This window comes from Dipteris shenzhenensis, chromosome 19 (assembly GCF_047967505.1).
Source record: "Dipteris shenzhenensis isolate YYH24624 ecotype China chromosome 19, Dip_SZ_1.0, whole genome shotgun sequence".
NCBI classification, from domain to species: domain Eukaryota; kingdom Viridiplantae; phylum Streptophyta; class Polypodiopsida; order Gleicheniales; family Dipteridaceae; genus Dipteris; species Dipteris shenzhenensis.
The window spans coordinates 34,792,501-34,808,738 of NC_141614.1; the positions used below are offsets into that span (position 1 = coordinate 34,792,501).

Below are 16,238 nucleotides of genomic sequence, written 5' to 3' on the forward strand. Positions count from 1 at the left end.
CTCCTTTCCTCTCTCTTCCCTCCCTCTTTTCCCTCTTTCAATCTCTTTTCATAAGCATATGTATTTGCCTATGCATAAGCATAAGCATATGTCTCCTTCTCTGATGCTCATGCATAAGCATAAGCATGAGCATATGTCTCCTTCTCCTTTCCTTCTTTCAATCTCTTTTTTCCTCTTCCTCCTTTCCTTCTCTCATGAGCATGTCTCATTTTCCTCTTTTCCTCTCCCTTTCTCCCCCTCTTCCCTCTCTTTTGATCTCTTTTCATAAGCATATGTATTTGCCTATGCTTAAGCTTTCTCTCTTTTTCTTTTATGCTCATATGCTCATGCATAAGCATAAGCATAAGCATGAGCATGAGCATAAGCTTTCTCCCCCTCTTCCCCCTCTTTCGATCATAAGCATATGTATTTGCCTATGCCTATGCCTATGCTTATGTTTGTTTTTTGTTTTTTGTTTTCGTATGTGTGTCTACATTAGACATGGGATCATGACGCACGTCGGATCCATGTCCCCCAAGGATAAGACGAAGAGGATGTTTGCTTCAAGTAGTCTATAGCTCCTAGTTGGAACATTCTCTTGATGCTTGTTCCTTTGGGATTTCCATGGGGAATTCATATGTTCAAATTCTCTAATTTGTTGTGCTTGCTTCTGATCACTAAGTGCAAATGTCATCAACTATGCAATCACTCCATGATTAATCCTATTGTTCTATATTATCAAGGAATCCTTGATGGTCCTTGATTGAGTAATCCTTTGATCAAGGATTCCTTGATCGAACTTAAGGTCTACAAAGTAAAAATGGATTGGTTTTTGACAAATTAAAAGCATAAAAGATATAGCAGAAATAGAAGTGTTTTTGCAAGCTTGGGAGCTTCACAATGTTGAGCAAAATTGATTCCTCTTCCTAAAAAGCATCTGTTATTATTACTAGCCAAACTTTGATGCATAGACATTGCTTTTCTTAGCTCTTCCCACATGTTTGACATTTTGGTCAAGTAGAGCATGTTAGATCCTAAATCTTGTGCACAACAAAGCCAGCCCTTATATCAGCATGACAATCCTATGCTCATCCCATGTAGGAACCACCACTACCTCTCTCTCCTATTCCTTCTCTTCCTCCTCCTCCATTGCACCTTCTATTCTTCTTCCATGCCCATCACTTCAACCCCTCCTCGGGGGGTTCACCTCAAAAAATTTTAGTGTACCACATGCATTCCAAAGGAGAAGTATTTTAATCCGACTTTAAATTTTTTTTAATATAATTACAATAATAGGAGGGGTTTTTTAATTCAATTTTAGAAAAAAATCACTCATCCCATAAGTAAAGAGGGGTGTTTTTATTGGGGGGGAGATTTTAGTTGAGGGTTTTTTTTAATCCCCTTTGAATGCACATGATACATATAATTTCTTTAGTAGTGCACCCCCCAAGCACCCCTCTTAGCCTCATCTTGCCCGTCTTTTCAATCACTTTCCTACTCCCACCACCACCCACCCGAAAAAAGTCAAATTTAATAGATGTACCTTCCCACCATAATTCCCTATGGATCACCTTCCTCTCCCTTATTAGTTTAATATTTGCACTTCGTGCTCTGTCTGAATTGTGCATCCTTGAGGAGCCTTGTAATAGACAAAGGCGAAGAGGGTATAGCATACGTAGGAGAAGCTTGAGGGCCTATCGGAGTAGTAAGAGCAGACAATAACAAAAGGGAGGCCACAGGAGAAGGTGAAGAAGCATGACCCGGAAGCACGGGGAAGGAGAGCGAAGGCATAGAGGGTACAATATCCTTGGCCATTAGAGGTGTCTGGCCGGGTGTAAGTACCAGTAGCTGAGGGGTGGCTCCCAAAGACATAGCATCTTTTCCCACCTATTGTTGCATCTGCACCAAAAGGGCGGTCTCTTTTTTTGCAAACTGTTCATCCTTCTTGTAGTATTCCTGGATTTGCTGCTACAGCAGTCGGGAGATTTTCTCAAGATTTGCGCCTCTTTCCTGTGGTCATCCATAAATTCATCACAATTTCGTTAGTATCAACGTGCACATTGCTAAAGACCTCAGAGCATCTTTGCAATCATAGAGACCATAGAAGGGAACTACGCATGGTATTCCACTTGTCCGGTGCTCTGATTGGCATGTCTCCCAACAAAAGAAAATTATAATTAATCGTGAAAAAACCAAAGTGTTTGTGCACATTGTCCCATATCTCTCTCTTGAATCTGCAGTCTAGAAACAAGTGGGAAATGTCTTCCTAAGCTCTATTACATCTTTTGCAGAACCCATCTCCCTGCCCGATTTCAGTGCCCATTTAGAATTCCAAACTACTTTGTGCACAATGAGCCCCATAAAAGACACGCCTACTTCTCTTGGAGATTTCTGTCCCACACTTTTTCGAGACGCTTTAGCCAAGTCCTTTCGAGACTTTTCTATGCCATTTCCGATTCAGTTGAGCTATTAGCTCTTTTTGTCCTTCCACAAATATGGAGATAGGAGCAAGTTTTGTTTAATTAGTCGGAGGACACCTTCCCCCATCCACCACAAGATGGCTTCTCTATCCCAAAGGGACTATCTCTCAGAGAGCAGCAGTTCTAAGTCAAACCTGTTAAGTTTAAATCTAATTCTTAAAATATAATTATTTATCAACTTTATTTGCTCTCTGCCCCACATATCTCCCCAAACTCGAATCCCTTTTTTATTGAGGTGCAATGCATTCTTAACTTCTCCATCTCGTACAGGAGCATTTGTCCAGATGGTTGAGAACCAAATTGAGTCCTTAGATGAGAAAAAACCGGTTTTTCTAGAGAATCCTTTCCAAATTACAAAGGGTCTCAAAGATTCCCAAGTTGACCACATACCTTTCCATAATTCTGACCCATTTGCTATACAGACTTCCTGGCCATAGAGGGCTGAACCTACCGAAAGGTGCTTCCAATGCTTGCATTTGTCTACCTTGACCTTGCTGACATTTCTGAGGACTAAGTATGTCCAAATCTTTTCCGGATTTTGCATTTCCTTGAGGATCCATTGAGCCATATCCACATCTACAATTCCAAGGCCTCCTACTACCTTTGGCATTGTACATGTTTGCCATTTGACTTTAAGAACCTTGTGATTGCTAGTGTCTCCTCCCCCCCAGAAAGATCTTACTAGATTGTTAATTTGTCTAAGGAATTTCTTTGTTGGGTACCAACAGGAAATGAAATAGATGATGGAGGGATAGATGTAGTGGTTGAGGACAAATTCTTTCTTGCTAGTGTTGAAGCCCTTGCCATCTGTTCACCTTACTTTTGACCTTGTCTAGGACCCAGTCCCATCTGTCTTGCATAGAACACCCGAATCCCATGGGAATTCCCAAAATTCTGAAAACCTCACCTTTTCTTATCTCTTTACATCCCTTGTTAGAGAGGAAAAGAGGGGGAGGGCTCCTAGTGCCAAAAATTCCTATTTTATTCATGATTAACTTTGGATCCCGAGGCCATACAAAAAGTATTTAAACACTCCAGAGTACCTCTTACTGACTCTTCATCATTGTGTGGGGTTAGATTTGTGTCGTTTGCAAATTGTTGACACATAATCTGTCTGTCCCCTTCCACCTGAATTCCCTTTACATTACCTTTCTCCAATCCATCCTTTACCAGCCATCCTAGTGCATTTGCATCTATAGCAAAGAGTGGTTAACAAATGACTTGAAGCCCTTGGTATTTAAGAGATGGATGAGAATAAACAAGTTGTACCCCGAATTCTTAGCACTTCAAGAATTCAAAGCTAGAGGACGTAAGCTCCGTTGGCAACTAAAATAGATCGATGACAACATGACCTGGTTCACAACAAACCACGAGGAGGGGAGAGGAGGTGTTGCTCTTGGGGTAGCTAAACACTTGGCAGCTGGGATAGGAAGGGTCCTTCAAAACTTTGGCAAATTTAGGGTAGGAGTGGATTTTCACCACCCTCATCTCTCTTGTCAAATATTCTCTGTCTATGCCCCGAACGTGCCTAGAGATAGAGCTTTGCTATGGGAGTCAGTCCTTCTAAATGACAATGTGCTTCTTCTTGAAGATTATAACATGGTTGAGAGCAGAGGTGATAGCTGGGCAGGAATAGGTAGTGTTATAAGAGGCTATGAGCTAAATACATGGTCAAACTTCAAAGATAGGGCCAAGCTTGGATGTTTCAAGAGACACTTCCTACACTTGGACAAACAATTAGGTGGGGTCCCTCCATAGGAAAGGGCAGCTTGATATAGTTTACTACTCCAAGAGAATTGTGGAGGAGTTGCTATGCATTAAGTGCAGAGCAATTGGCACCCTTTCCTTCTCGGATCACAAACTGATCGCTGTAGTTTTGAAAAAGGAAGAGAGGAGAATTGGCCGATCGTGGTTAAAAGCCAACCTCTTTTTTTTCCAACTTCCTTACGTCAGGGACAAGATTGACAAATTTTGGATAAATGCCTTTGGGGAAACAGCCATTGCAATTGACAAGTGGATTAGAGTGATGGAAAAGACTAAAATTTTTTTACAAGCAATCAAACAGAGAGCAGATAAAGCTAGAGCCCTGAGAATCCATGATCTTGAAGAACAAATGACTCTCCTAAAAAGTGACCACACTACACAAGGACAGGAACAACTGAGGTCTATCAGAGCAAAACTCAGGGCAGAAGCGAAAATAACTGCCAAGCAGGCCAGAATCTACACTAGAGATTGGTGGGCAGGACGAGCAGACAAGACTAACGAAGATATGTTTAAAATTCTAAAGAAAAAACATGCCCAAGAATCCCTCAACTCTATTCTAGTTGGCAATAGAAACATCCAAGATTCGGAGGAAATCTATAGAACGAGGATCTATAGCACTTTAAGCCATCGCCCCCTCTTCCTATCCAATAAGAGGTGTAAGGAAATCAGAAAGGGAGAAGTCTTCAGACTCTTAGGAATACCTATGGGATTCGGGTGCAGAATGTAGGACAGATGGGATTGGGTTCTAGATAGAGTCAAGAGTAAATTAGCTAACACTTAACTTAGATCCTTTGAATCAAATCTTTATACTTGATCTTGTTTATCAATCAAACATATGCATCGATTGTGCCCAAATGTTTGCTTGCATTGATCGATCGACCTGCATACAAACCTTTGCATTCTGACTTTTAAAAGAGAACATGCAATCCCGTGATTTTCATCATGCATTCCCTCTTTCTCTATCCCTCCCTCATGCTTTATCCCAATTTCCCTCATGCAATCCCTTATTTCCATCATGCATGCCCTCTTTCCCTTTCCCACTCTCATGCTTTATCCCAATTTCCCTCATGCAATCCCTTATTTGGATCATGCATGCCCTCTTACCCTATCCCGCCCTCATGCTTTATCCCAATTTCCCTCATGCAATCCCTTATTTTGATCATGCATGCCCTCTTACCCTATCCCGCCCTCATGCTTTATCCCAATTTCCCTCATGCAATCCCATGATTTCCATCATGGATGCCCTCTTCCCCTATCCCGACCTCATGCTTTATCCCAATTTTCCTCATGCAATCCCTTATTTCCATGATGCATGCCCTCTTTGCACATGAATATATGAAAGAGTTATGTATATGCATAAATGTGCATATGCATGAAAGAGTTATGCTGTATGAAACATATGCATCAAATCTTTATTCATATGAATTGATCATATCATTAAGGGAGATTTGGGGTCTCAAAAGGGCCTCCAATTAGTGTTTCCTAATTTCAAGAGATTAAAGAGGTAGTTGAGGTGTACCAACAATGAGAGTGCTTTGAGTTGTGGGTCAATGCCATGTTGAAGTTGAAAAAAGCATTTAATTGTGTGGAGACCTCTAACACAGAGTTTGGACCCATGATCTTCACTCCAAGCTCCAAGGAAAAACCTAGGAACATGAGACTTGGATTGGGTATGGACGGTGTGAACCCATTTGGTCTCAAAAGCACCTCTTACAATGTATGGCCAGTGATATTGGTGAATTATAATCTTCCACCCTCTATGGTGATTAAGAAAGGACATGTTATGCTACCCCTTCTAATTTCAGGGAAACATAAAGTAAAAAACATGAATGTTTATCTAGAGCCTTTGATTAATGTGCTGGAGATATTTTGGAGAGGTATAGAGGTGCATGATGTGAGCATGTCTCCCTCGTCATGAGACTTCACATGCAAGGCAGTGTTGATGTGGATAATGCATGACTTGGCTTTGGCGAGTGTTTAGGTAAGCATTGAACTTTTAATTATGAGTAGGCAATCGATGTGGCCTTTGGAATATCATGTATCTTACATGCACTACAACAAATTATGATGCCTCTAAGGGAGAATTTGAGCTCCCCCACTATGGCTCTAGACCCACCTTGTTTACACAATTGTGTCTATTGTTTAGGTCTCATGACATCAGGTCACCATGCATGTCGTGTTTGTGGTCCTTCGTTAGTTGCTTCATGGCTAGAGGACTTGAAGAAGGTAATCTATGAGAATCACCATTGACTTCTCCCACCTCATTTCTCCCACCTGATCATCCTAGATATGTCACCCCTTGGAATGAAGTCTCCCCATGCTCAGGGGTTCATCTCACAAAATTTTAGTATACCACGTGCATTCAAAAGGAGGGGTATTTTAATTGAACTTTTTGAAAACTTTTAACAAGATTACAATAAGAAAAGGAGTTTTTTTATTCAATTTTAGAAATAAATCACTTAGTTCATAAGTAAAGAGGGGTATTTTTATTTTGGAAAAAAGTTTAGTTGAGGGGTTTTTTAAATACCTCTTGAGCGCACATGATACATAGGGTTTCTTAGTAGTATACCCCCTAAGCCCCACAGTCACTCACTACAAGAGATTGGAAGCAAATTTGGGACCTTTCTATGACTCCTCTTCCACATGGCATGAGCCGATAAGGGTTTGTATCTATTGTCTGCTATATTGAATGAAAATAAAGATTGCACACTAACAACATCTTTTGTTTAGATACTCCATTCTTTGTCAGCTACCATATTGGTCCCACAATCATTTGCTTGATCCCATTCATATCTTCAAGAATGTGGCAGATCTACCATTTGAGAACATTTGATTGGGACACGAGATTCCCTGAGCATATAAGGGAGGATCTACACACCACAGGGAAGATGAGTGAAGCTTGGCCACAAGATAGGCCAAATGGGCATGTCTTTTTACCCCATGGATCATGGACATATATAAAGAAAGAAACGGTGGCAGTGAAGCAAAATATCACTACAATTCATACTCCCACTAGATGCACAAGGTGTTTGAAGGGGGCCTTCACAAACGGCAAGAAAAGAGGTGTAGAGCAATTATACATCTTGAAATCTCATGATTGACACAAGATACTCCAAGTAAGTATGACTTGGAATAATCTCTTTTTCCTTCCAAATTTGTTAGTGAAGAAGAAACTCTCTCTCTCTCTCTCTCTCTCTCTCTCTCTCTCTCTCTCTCTCTCTCTCTCTCTCTCTCTCTCTTTTCTATGTCCCTCTCCCCTTACTCTCTCCATGTGTGTGTGTGTGCGCTCTCTCTCTCTCTCTCTCTCTCTCTCTCTCTCTCTCTCTCTCTCTCTAATCAACCATTGCTCATGTATTCAGTTCATACTACTTACTAGCATTTCTCATTGTGCATCGAAGGACGCGAAGGATTTTATTTACAAGATGGGCGATCTTGTGAGGTACTTCAAACTATACAAAATGTGAAGCGTATCAATGCATGATGCAAGGTTTTCATATTGCTAATATGGTGCACTTTTTTCTTTCTAGGTATGTGAGCTCAAAGGAAATCGATCCAGGGATGCTTGAGTTATGTTAGTCGAGGTGGTTTGTTTAGTGGAGGAGACCTTTCCACATTCTATTCTCACAAGCCAACTACATCTCATAGTGCATTTGGTGGATGAGATTGCTATATGTGGCACTGTACATGCACGATGGTTGTTCTTCCTCGAGCACTTCATGAAGACCTTGAAGGGTTTTGTGAGGCAAAATGCAAGGCCCGAAGGTAGCATGGCCAAGGGTTGGTTGGTACAAGAGTCACTTGTATGTAGTTCTGAGTTTCTTATTGATGTGGATAGCTCTCTCCCATGACTATGGAGAGATGAAGAAGACCTAAGGATGACCTCTATTGTGCCTCAAGGGAAACGATGGAGCAAAGTACTGGATAGGGAGTTGCTTAATAATCTAAACCTCTATTGCATGCTTAATAGTGATGTGGTGAAAAGATGGGTGACAAGATATGAGGATACAAATGCAAGAAGACAAGGAGAAAGGGCCCTCTTTCATACACACCATGGATCTCATGTGCCATACCTTGAGTATCTAAGAGCAATTCCAAAGAATATTCATGTCAATTGGCTACTTGATGAAATGGAGAGAGAGTAGAGAGAGATGAGGGGATGCATATCACAATGGAAGAATGGGAGTATGCTAGAGGATGCATGCAAAAGGTCGGCATATAAGATGTTATGCATAAGTTAGGAGCTTTCAACAATTTAGATTGCTTATTCACTTGATTTTGTCTTGGTGTAGTATACTATGTTCAATGCTATATGGTGTGAGCGCAAGGATTTTCAGACACAATGGATTAATGATAAGAGAAACACACAAGATTGCAGCATCATTGTTAGCTTTGAGGGAGCCAATGGAGCCGTGGATGATTATTGTGGCATAATCCAAGATATTATTAAGCTTGACTTTCGGCACTTCTTTGTGTATGTTTGGATGTCGTGGTTTAAGGACATGGTGGAAAGCGGCCCTAATGTAGCAATCAAACGCCATGCAAGTGGCTTTGTAACTATTGACTCCACAAAGTTTTGGCAAGGCAAGAAGGACACACTAGTACTATCGCAACAATGTGAACATGTACTGTACACATATATAAAAATGCTCACTTATTTATATTTGATACCTTAATGCAAGGAAATTAACATGTTTGTATTTGTGTTTGAATAGGTTGTCTATTAACCAATGGTGGATAATAGTAGGTGGTGGCACGTCATACCTATTACGCACGGTCCAAAGTGATGTATAGTACATTTACTAATATGGAGCGTATGGAGCATGATCATGGCCATGGAGGTGATGATGATTGTGATACTAGAGAGGAGGATGATCATGAGATAGGAGATACAGATATTCAGGCCATTACCCATGAGAACAAGCCTACCATTGGTGATGTTGATTTTGATGAGCACAGTAGCACAAGTAGTAATGGGTTGAATGTATTTGTAGATCTCCACATTGGTTTGGATATTGAAGTAGATAGTTTGGCAAGGGTTGATCTCATTGAGGATGAGATTGAACCATAGCTCATCTGATTCATTCTATCATCCAAATTTCTTACATCTTGGCAAAACTATTTTATATATTGTCTCATTCTCCTCACCTCTTTTAATTTTTGTATATAAAAGCATATTATCGTGTGTGATGTGCATAGCATTCATATTTTTATTAAATTAGGTGCTTTGGTAATCATGGGCAATGTTTAGCAAAGAATTTGAGAAGCAAATAAGTGTTTATTCTCCATAATATATCATACATAGGCTTTCTTTCAAAAACTATTAAACAAGGTGAATGATATATCTATCATTCATGGGGCCTACCCCAGGTGAGAGAAATGCGCAGAGCCAGTATTAAATTAGAGGTTCCAAATGCACGAAGGGAAGATGACTAAATGCCAATGGCCCAAAAGTCAAACAAATCTTCTATGCAAAAGCCAATGGGAATTTCGAACAACCCAAAAAAATTTTTAAAAGGAAATTTCCCTTTCAAGCCCACATGTCAGTAAGGCCTTCCCGAATCCCCATAGGGCACTCCAAAAATAAGAAAAGAAAACTTCATAGAAAACGAATAGTCGAGCTCATAGGAAAAGAAAAAGTCAAGTGTATACGTGAACGGTGACATAAGATCTTGTGATATAGATAAGAAGCTTTGACTCCCAAGAAAGGGACTCCGCTTGACACACGCCATCATGCCGACACAAGCTTTATCGATATAATCAGTGGTGTTAAAGTCGAGAGCATCCATCTTTGTAGCTACCTATTTTGTGTGCACTGTGAAGGTCTCCCTCACCCTCGCCCATCCCTGGCGCCTCTCTGATTGAAGCATCAACTATGACCAAGCATCTGCTTCTTGCTCTCGCCCTCACTTGTTTCCTTGTCGCAACCACCCCTGCAACATGTCGCAAGCCTCTCCAAGGCCCCAGCCATTTCACCTTCTACATCCACAACACCGTCTACAATCCCGCAGTCAACAACTCCTTCTTCGAGTCTGTGTACAGTGCCGGCCCCGCAAACTTCAGCATGCCAAACCCTCTTTCATTCGGAGTGAGATCAACGTTCGAGGATCCCATCACAGAAGGTCCGTCCAACACCTCCACACAGATCGGGCTTGCCCAGGGCTTCTGGATCTTCGACAGCCGATCAGATTACACGCTCTTGCATGCCTTCACGGCCACCATTTCTTCTGACAAATACAATGGCACCATCAGCATCTTCGGCCAAGAGAGAGAGATCCTCTCGACACGCATCCTCATGGTGATCGGCGGCACTGGCGATTTCCTGGCAGCCCGGGGTGTTGCAACTTCCAAGCTCGTGGAGATTGACCATACGCCTCCTGCAAGGTGGACTCTCTCCTTCGACCTCGACCTCTACTACTGATCGCCCGAGGACATACTCCAGCACCCCTGCGCCACCCTTATAAGTAGATCTCAAGTCTCCGTTTCCGTCTTTGCCACCATGAAATAAAATACATTTGTACTGCTATTGTGAATGTTGCATCTCCGTTCCTATGTCTTATCCAAATGTTAACGATGATCACGGCGTAAAAATGAATGACATTCATGTGAATTCGCTGCAACTACATGTCTGTCAATCGAAAAGTCAACGATGATCACGGCGTAAAAATGATTTTAGCAAAAATTAGTAAACGTCTTAACGAGAAATTTGCGAAGTTGAAAGAAATACCACTAAAGAGATATTTGCTCTAAACGATTGTAGCAAAAATGGAAATATCATTAAATATGGATTTGCAAATGTTGTATTTCATGGAGGATGTACAACCATGGCTATTCTTTTGGATTCAATTCTAGGATTGCCAGGCATACACAACCCAGATCAAGTGCGACCTATTCAACAATCAGGAGTCTATCCAAATTTTGGAATTCGTCATTTAAGAAGAAGGCTCGGCGGGCGCGGAAGTTAGAAACCCTATGTATCACAACAAGACAAAGCACCCATAGACGCGCACACAGACGCGTTTCATGAACTAAATAAAAAACTTACGGGCGCGTCTATTTGCGCGTCTGGAGACCCGCGTCTAATTGCGCGTCTATATATCAGACTTACGCGCGTATAGATGCGCACAAAGATGCATAAATAGACGCGCTTATAAACGCTTTTATAGACGCAAGTCGAACAGACAGACGCGAATATAAACGCGTTTTTAAACGCACTGATAGACGCGCCTTTTTTTTTTTAATTTTACAGAATACTGTGTATGTTGTGTATGCTATATAGTTACAAGAATCCCATATCCACATTCTGTAATTCAATTCTTATAGCCAACCGCATTTTAATTACAATTCCAAATAAAATATTATAACTCCAAAACGCAATAAAATTGAAAGCTCAAAAAGTGCTTGTATATACATATAGCACGAAGCTAAGCCACATCATGTGGCTTCAAGTACATAAAATAAGGAAGCTAAGCCATGTCATGTGGCTTCAAGTACAAAAAATAAGAGGAGTCTATATACAAGAGGCACGAAGCCAAGCCAGTGGCTTTAAGTACAAAAAAGAATAGTAGCACTACTTCTACGACTAATCCTCGCTGCCTTCCATGCTCCCTTCTGCACCTCCTTCCTCGTCTTCCTCGTCGTCTTGTGCATGGGCCTGTAAACAAGGGACAACATATATCAATGTATGAAAAATCAAAATCTTTACTTATAACTTTGGCATTATTTAATTACTTTCAAATACCTGGGGGGCCTGTCCAGTAGCTCGGGTATACTGCTCCTCAGTAATCAACCCGTCATCATAGAAGTGCCTCCATGTATCTCCTCTGTGATGGTGGCGGTGGTAGGCTGTCTCCACTGGAGTAGGGTATCTGCCCACGATCTCAAGCTGCATGACCGCGATACACTTTGTGGAGGGATTAGTACAAAGAAACAACCAACCTCCTAATAAACTACATAAGTGATATAATTTGAGATCGATACTTACAAATTGGGCCTCCCATGATTCAACACCCCCTGCTCCAAAATGCGCGCTTCCATATTCCTCCATCTGGATCCTCCGTGCCTCCACGTGCTACAGACTGGGCTCCTCCCTCACTGACTTCATTGCCTTCTTCCACTCACGCTTCTGAGCGGTGTGGGGCGGGCCCCTTGAAGGTTGACCTGCCTCAATCCTGGCAAGCTCCGCTAGTGCCTGCCTCTTAAGGGAAGATCTTTTATTGCTAAGTATCGTAACAATCTTTGACTTCCCCCATTTATCTGTGAACTGGCGATTGGGGGGGTTAGGATACCTAGAGCGAACAGTAGCGAGGGTCTCATCAGCCAACCTCTTTGGGTGGTCTTTATAGTGGATAAAGCAATCTCTGTAATTGTTAGCAATTACAGAGCGCATGAAGGCCATGATGTCCTTCCCCCGCGCATCCATCAAGATGCCTCCTGTCTGAGTGATGTCATAATATATCGTACCATCACCCAAAGGCACGTCTAAATCATCTGAATCATCCTCCTCCTCACCGCCACATGGCCCAAAACATTGTGCCATGCATCCGCCACCGCTCTCCCTGCTACTACACCTGCTACCCTGTCATGTCGAGCTCATACGCTAGCCACTCCTAGCTAGGGACTGCACGGGACTACACTGACCACTCATAGCTGGAGAACCGAGTCTCGACAGCTGGGGAGTACGTTGACGGCTCGCCGAGACAGAAGGACCTCCTGACAGCATGGAGGAAGGGGCATAAGACGGGATGGCAGAAGGGACATAAGACGGCATGGGGGAAGGGGCATAAGACGGTACGGGGGAAGGGGCATAAGACGGCTGTGCGGACTCCGCTGGGGTGATCTCAGGCGGTGTGGGGTGGCTCGGAGTCTATAGTGCTGACTCCTGGGGAGTGTTAAGGGTACCCGTCATATACCCGTATAACTCCGCAGGACTAGGAGGATGCCCTAAAAGATTATATAAGTCCTTCCAAATCGATTCCCGTGGATCAGGTGAGCTAGAAGCACTTCCTCCCCACATGTTGAACTGGAAAAAAGGAAACAAATCTATTACTTTGGGAGCTGAGAAGAAAGGGGAAGAAAAAAGAGGCTCTGTCAAAGCGCGTCTATAGACCCGTCTGATTTGCGCATCTATAGATGCGTCTAACACAGCGTTTAACAATTTGTTTAAAACCGCGTCTAACAGTCTGTCTACCAGTCCGTCTAAAAGTGCATTTAAAAGTGTGTTTAACAGTGCGTTTAAAAGTCTATTTAACAGGGCATCTGTGTGAGCGTCTACAGACGCGTCTGTGTGTGTCTGCAACAAGCCAGACGCGCGGATAGACGTGCCTATAGACGCGCTTTTAGACATGCCTTGGGATGCGCCTATAGACGCGTTCCGATAGGCGAGAATACTAAAAAGTCGAAAAGGACGTTACGCCCGACAAAAGAATACCTAGATCCTGCGTTTCGTGGATGCGAGAAAGTACAAAACTGGAAAGAGCAAGCAAGAACAACTTCAAAAGGACTTACTTGGAAAAAGGTATGGAAGGATCTTTCTTTTCCAAACTTGTTTCTTCTCCTTGTTCATACTCCTCCTCTCCTTTAGGCTTGGAAGCAAGTGTAGGTACGGTCCCTTTCTCTTAAGTGCAAGCTTGAAACTGTGTATGGGAGGCTCTCTCTTAAGCTTCGAATCTATGGAACTGCTAATAAAGAAGGAAGGAAGCCGCTCGCGAAGTTTAAGTAATGAAAAGAAAAGCAAAGCGAGCGGCGCGCCGAAAAGCAGGTTTAAAAGCCGCGTCTATCGTCACGTCTATTAGCGCGTCTATAGGCACGTCTAAATACACAGAGTAGACGCATGTTTAGATGCGCTGTTAGACGCAATGTTAGACGCGACTATAGACGCAACATGGAGTTTAAATTAAGCATTTAAAGAAGAGCAAATTTGGTGGGTTGTTTGTTTGTAGGATGTCTCCATCTTCAACAAGTAGCTCCAGTGAGGATGAATCCCTCCGTATCCACCATCGTGAAATGTAGTTGGAGCAAAAAATCAAATGTCTGTGTGATCGATGTCGAGGAAACATGTATCGTGCACGCAGGATTACGCTCAATCATATCTCAAAGTATGGAGAATGGGATGTGACCGTAAACACGGTAAGGGTTTGTAAGTTAAGGTTGATTGAGATACCTATGGGTGTTCATATGTTTGAGTTATGATCCCGTTTTAATTTGATACAGAATGCAGTGCCACACCCGCACATGTTACCCTATGCCCGTCGTGAGGAGGCGAAGCGTCGGCGATATGAGGTGGGATCTTCAGGAGGGACCGTTACGGATGCATGGAGTGATGGTGATAGTAGCCCTCCGCCATTACCTCATGAAGCCATGGAGGAGGAGGTGTTTGATGATATGGTGCGGGATCTATATGTCCATCAAGGGAGGGATAATAGCATGGAGCAGGATGATCTTTTTACCGCAGCATCGACTCCACTGTTTGAGGGGTGCACATTCTCTGTTCTACGTGCCTCCCTTGAGTTACTAAACTTGCAAACCATCTATGGATGGAGCAATGCAAGTTTGAATGCATTACTCAAGTAAGCTTTAAAGTCGATTTTGCAAACATGGTGAATTATGCGCGTGGGTCAATTACTCGAATGCTTTTCCTCATTTATGGTCTTCACGTGCAGGCTATTGTGTAAAATGCTTCCAAGGGAGAATAAATGACCGACCTCAAGAGATATGGCAAGGCAACATGTGACCTCTCTTGGAGGATTAGATTACAAGCGCATCCATGCATGTGTCAACGATTGCGTTTTGTTTCGTGGACTACATAAGGATGCAAGAGAGTGTCCTACTTGTGGAGAGGCAAGATATAGAGCAGATCTCAAAACCTTGGACATGCCTCGTAAGGTATTGTGACATTTTTCCATAATCCCTTGCATCCAACATATGTTCAAGTGCAAATCTATTGCAGAGCTCATGTCATGGCATTCCTCCCATCGATCAACCGATGGCAAGTGGAGAACTCCCACGGACTCTCCTGCGTGGAAGCATATTGAAGACACATGGCCAAGCTTCAAGGAAGAACCTAGGAGCTTGAGACTTGGATTGGGTATGGACGGTGTGAACCCATTTGGTCTCAAAAGCACGTCTTACAGTGTATGGCCAGTGGTATTGGTGAATTACAATCTTCCACCCTCTATGGCTATTAAGAAAGGACATGTCATGCTGTCCCTTCTAATTCCAGGGAAACATAAAGTCAAAAACCCTGATGTTTATTTGGAGCCTTTGATTGATGAGCTAGAGATACTTTGGAGAGGTATCGAGGTGCATGATGTGAGCAGGCCTCCCTCGTCACGAGATTTCAACTGCAAAGCAGTCTTGATGTGGACGATGCATGACTTCCCAGGCTATGGCGAGTGTTCAGGTAAGCATTGCATTTTTTAATTATGAATAGGCAAAGGACGTGGCACCCTAAACCCACCTTCCACTCTTAATTGCATCTATTGTTCAGGTCTCACTACATCGGGTTACCATGCATGTCCTGTTTGTGGTCCTTCGCTAGTTGCCTCACGGGCAGACGCATTGAATAAGGTCATCTATGAGAATCACCATCGATTTCTCCCACCTGATCATCCTAGATATGTTGCCCCTTGGAATGAAGTCCTCCCACAATCACTCACCGCGGGATATTGGATGAGAATTTGGGACGGTTCCATGACTCCTCCACCACTTGGCATGAGCCGGTAAGGATTTGTAACTATTGGCTAGAAGTAAAGATTGGCTATATTGGTTGAAAGTAAAGATTGCATGCTAACACTTTATTTTGTTTAGATACTCCATCTTTTATCGTTTACCATATTGGTCCCACCTCAAGATCAATCACCTGCTCGATCCCATGCATATCTTCAAGAATGTGGCATCTACCATTTGGGAGCATTTGAATGGGACACGAGATTCGACAGGCATAAGGGAGGATCTACGTACCACAGGGAGGATGCATGAAGCTTGGCCTCAAGAGAGACCAAATGGGCATGTTTTTTT

At 42.6% G+C, this 16,238-nt stretch overlaps 1 protein-coding gene across 1 annotated transcript; it reads left to right on the forward strand.

Annotated features, from left to right (window-relative positions):
• The first annotated feature begins 10,095 nt into the window (after positions 1-10,095).
• LOC147890386 (disease resistance response protein 206-like) lies at positions 10,096-10,641 on the forward strand. The gene has a single exon (XM_087390279.1). It carries the CDS (start codon positions 10,096-10,098, stop codon positions 10,639-10,641), a length of 546 nt encoding a protein of 181 aa, XP_087246405.1.
• Positions 10,642-16,238: the final 5,597 nt, after the last annotated feature.

Coding starts and splice junctions, on each gene's coding strand:
- LOC147890386 (XM_087390279.1), top strand. CDS start 10,096: ATGACCAAGCATCTGCTTCTTGCTCTCGCCCTCACTTGTTTCCTTGTC.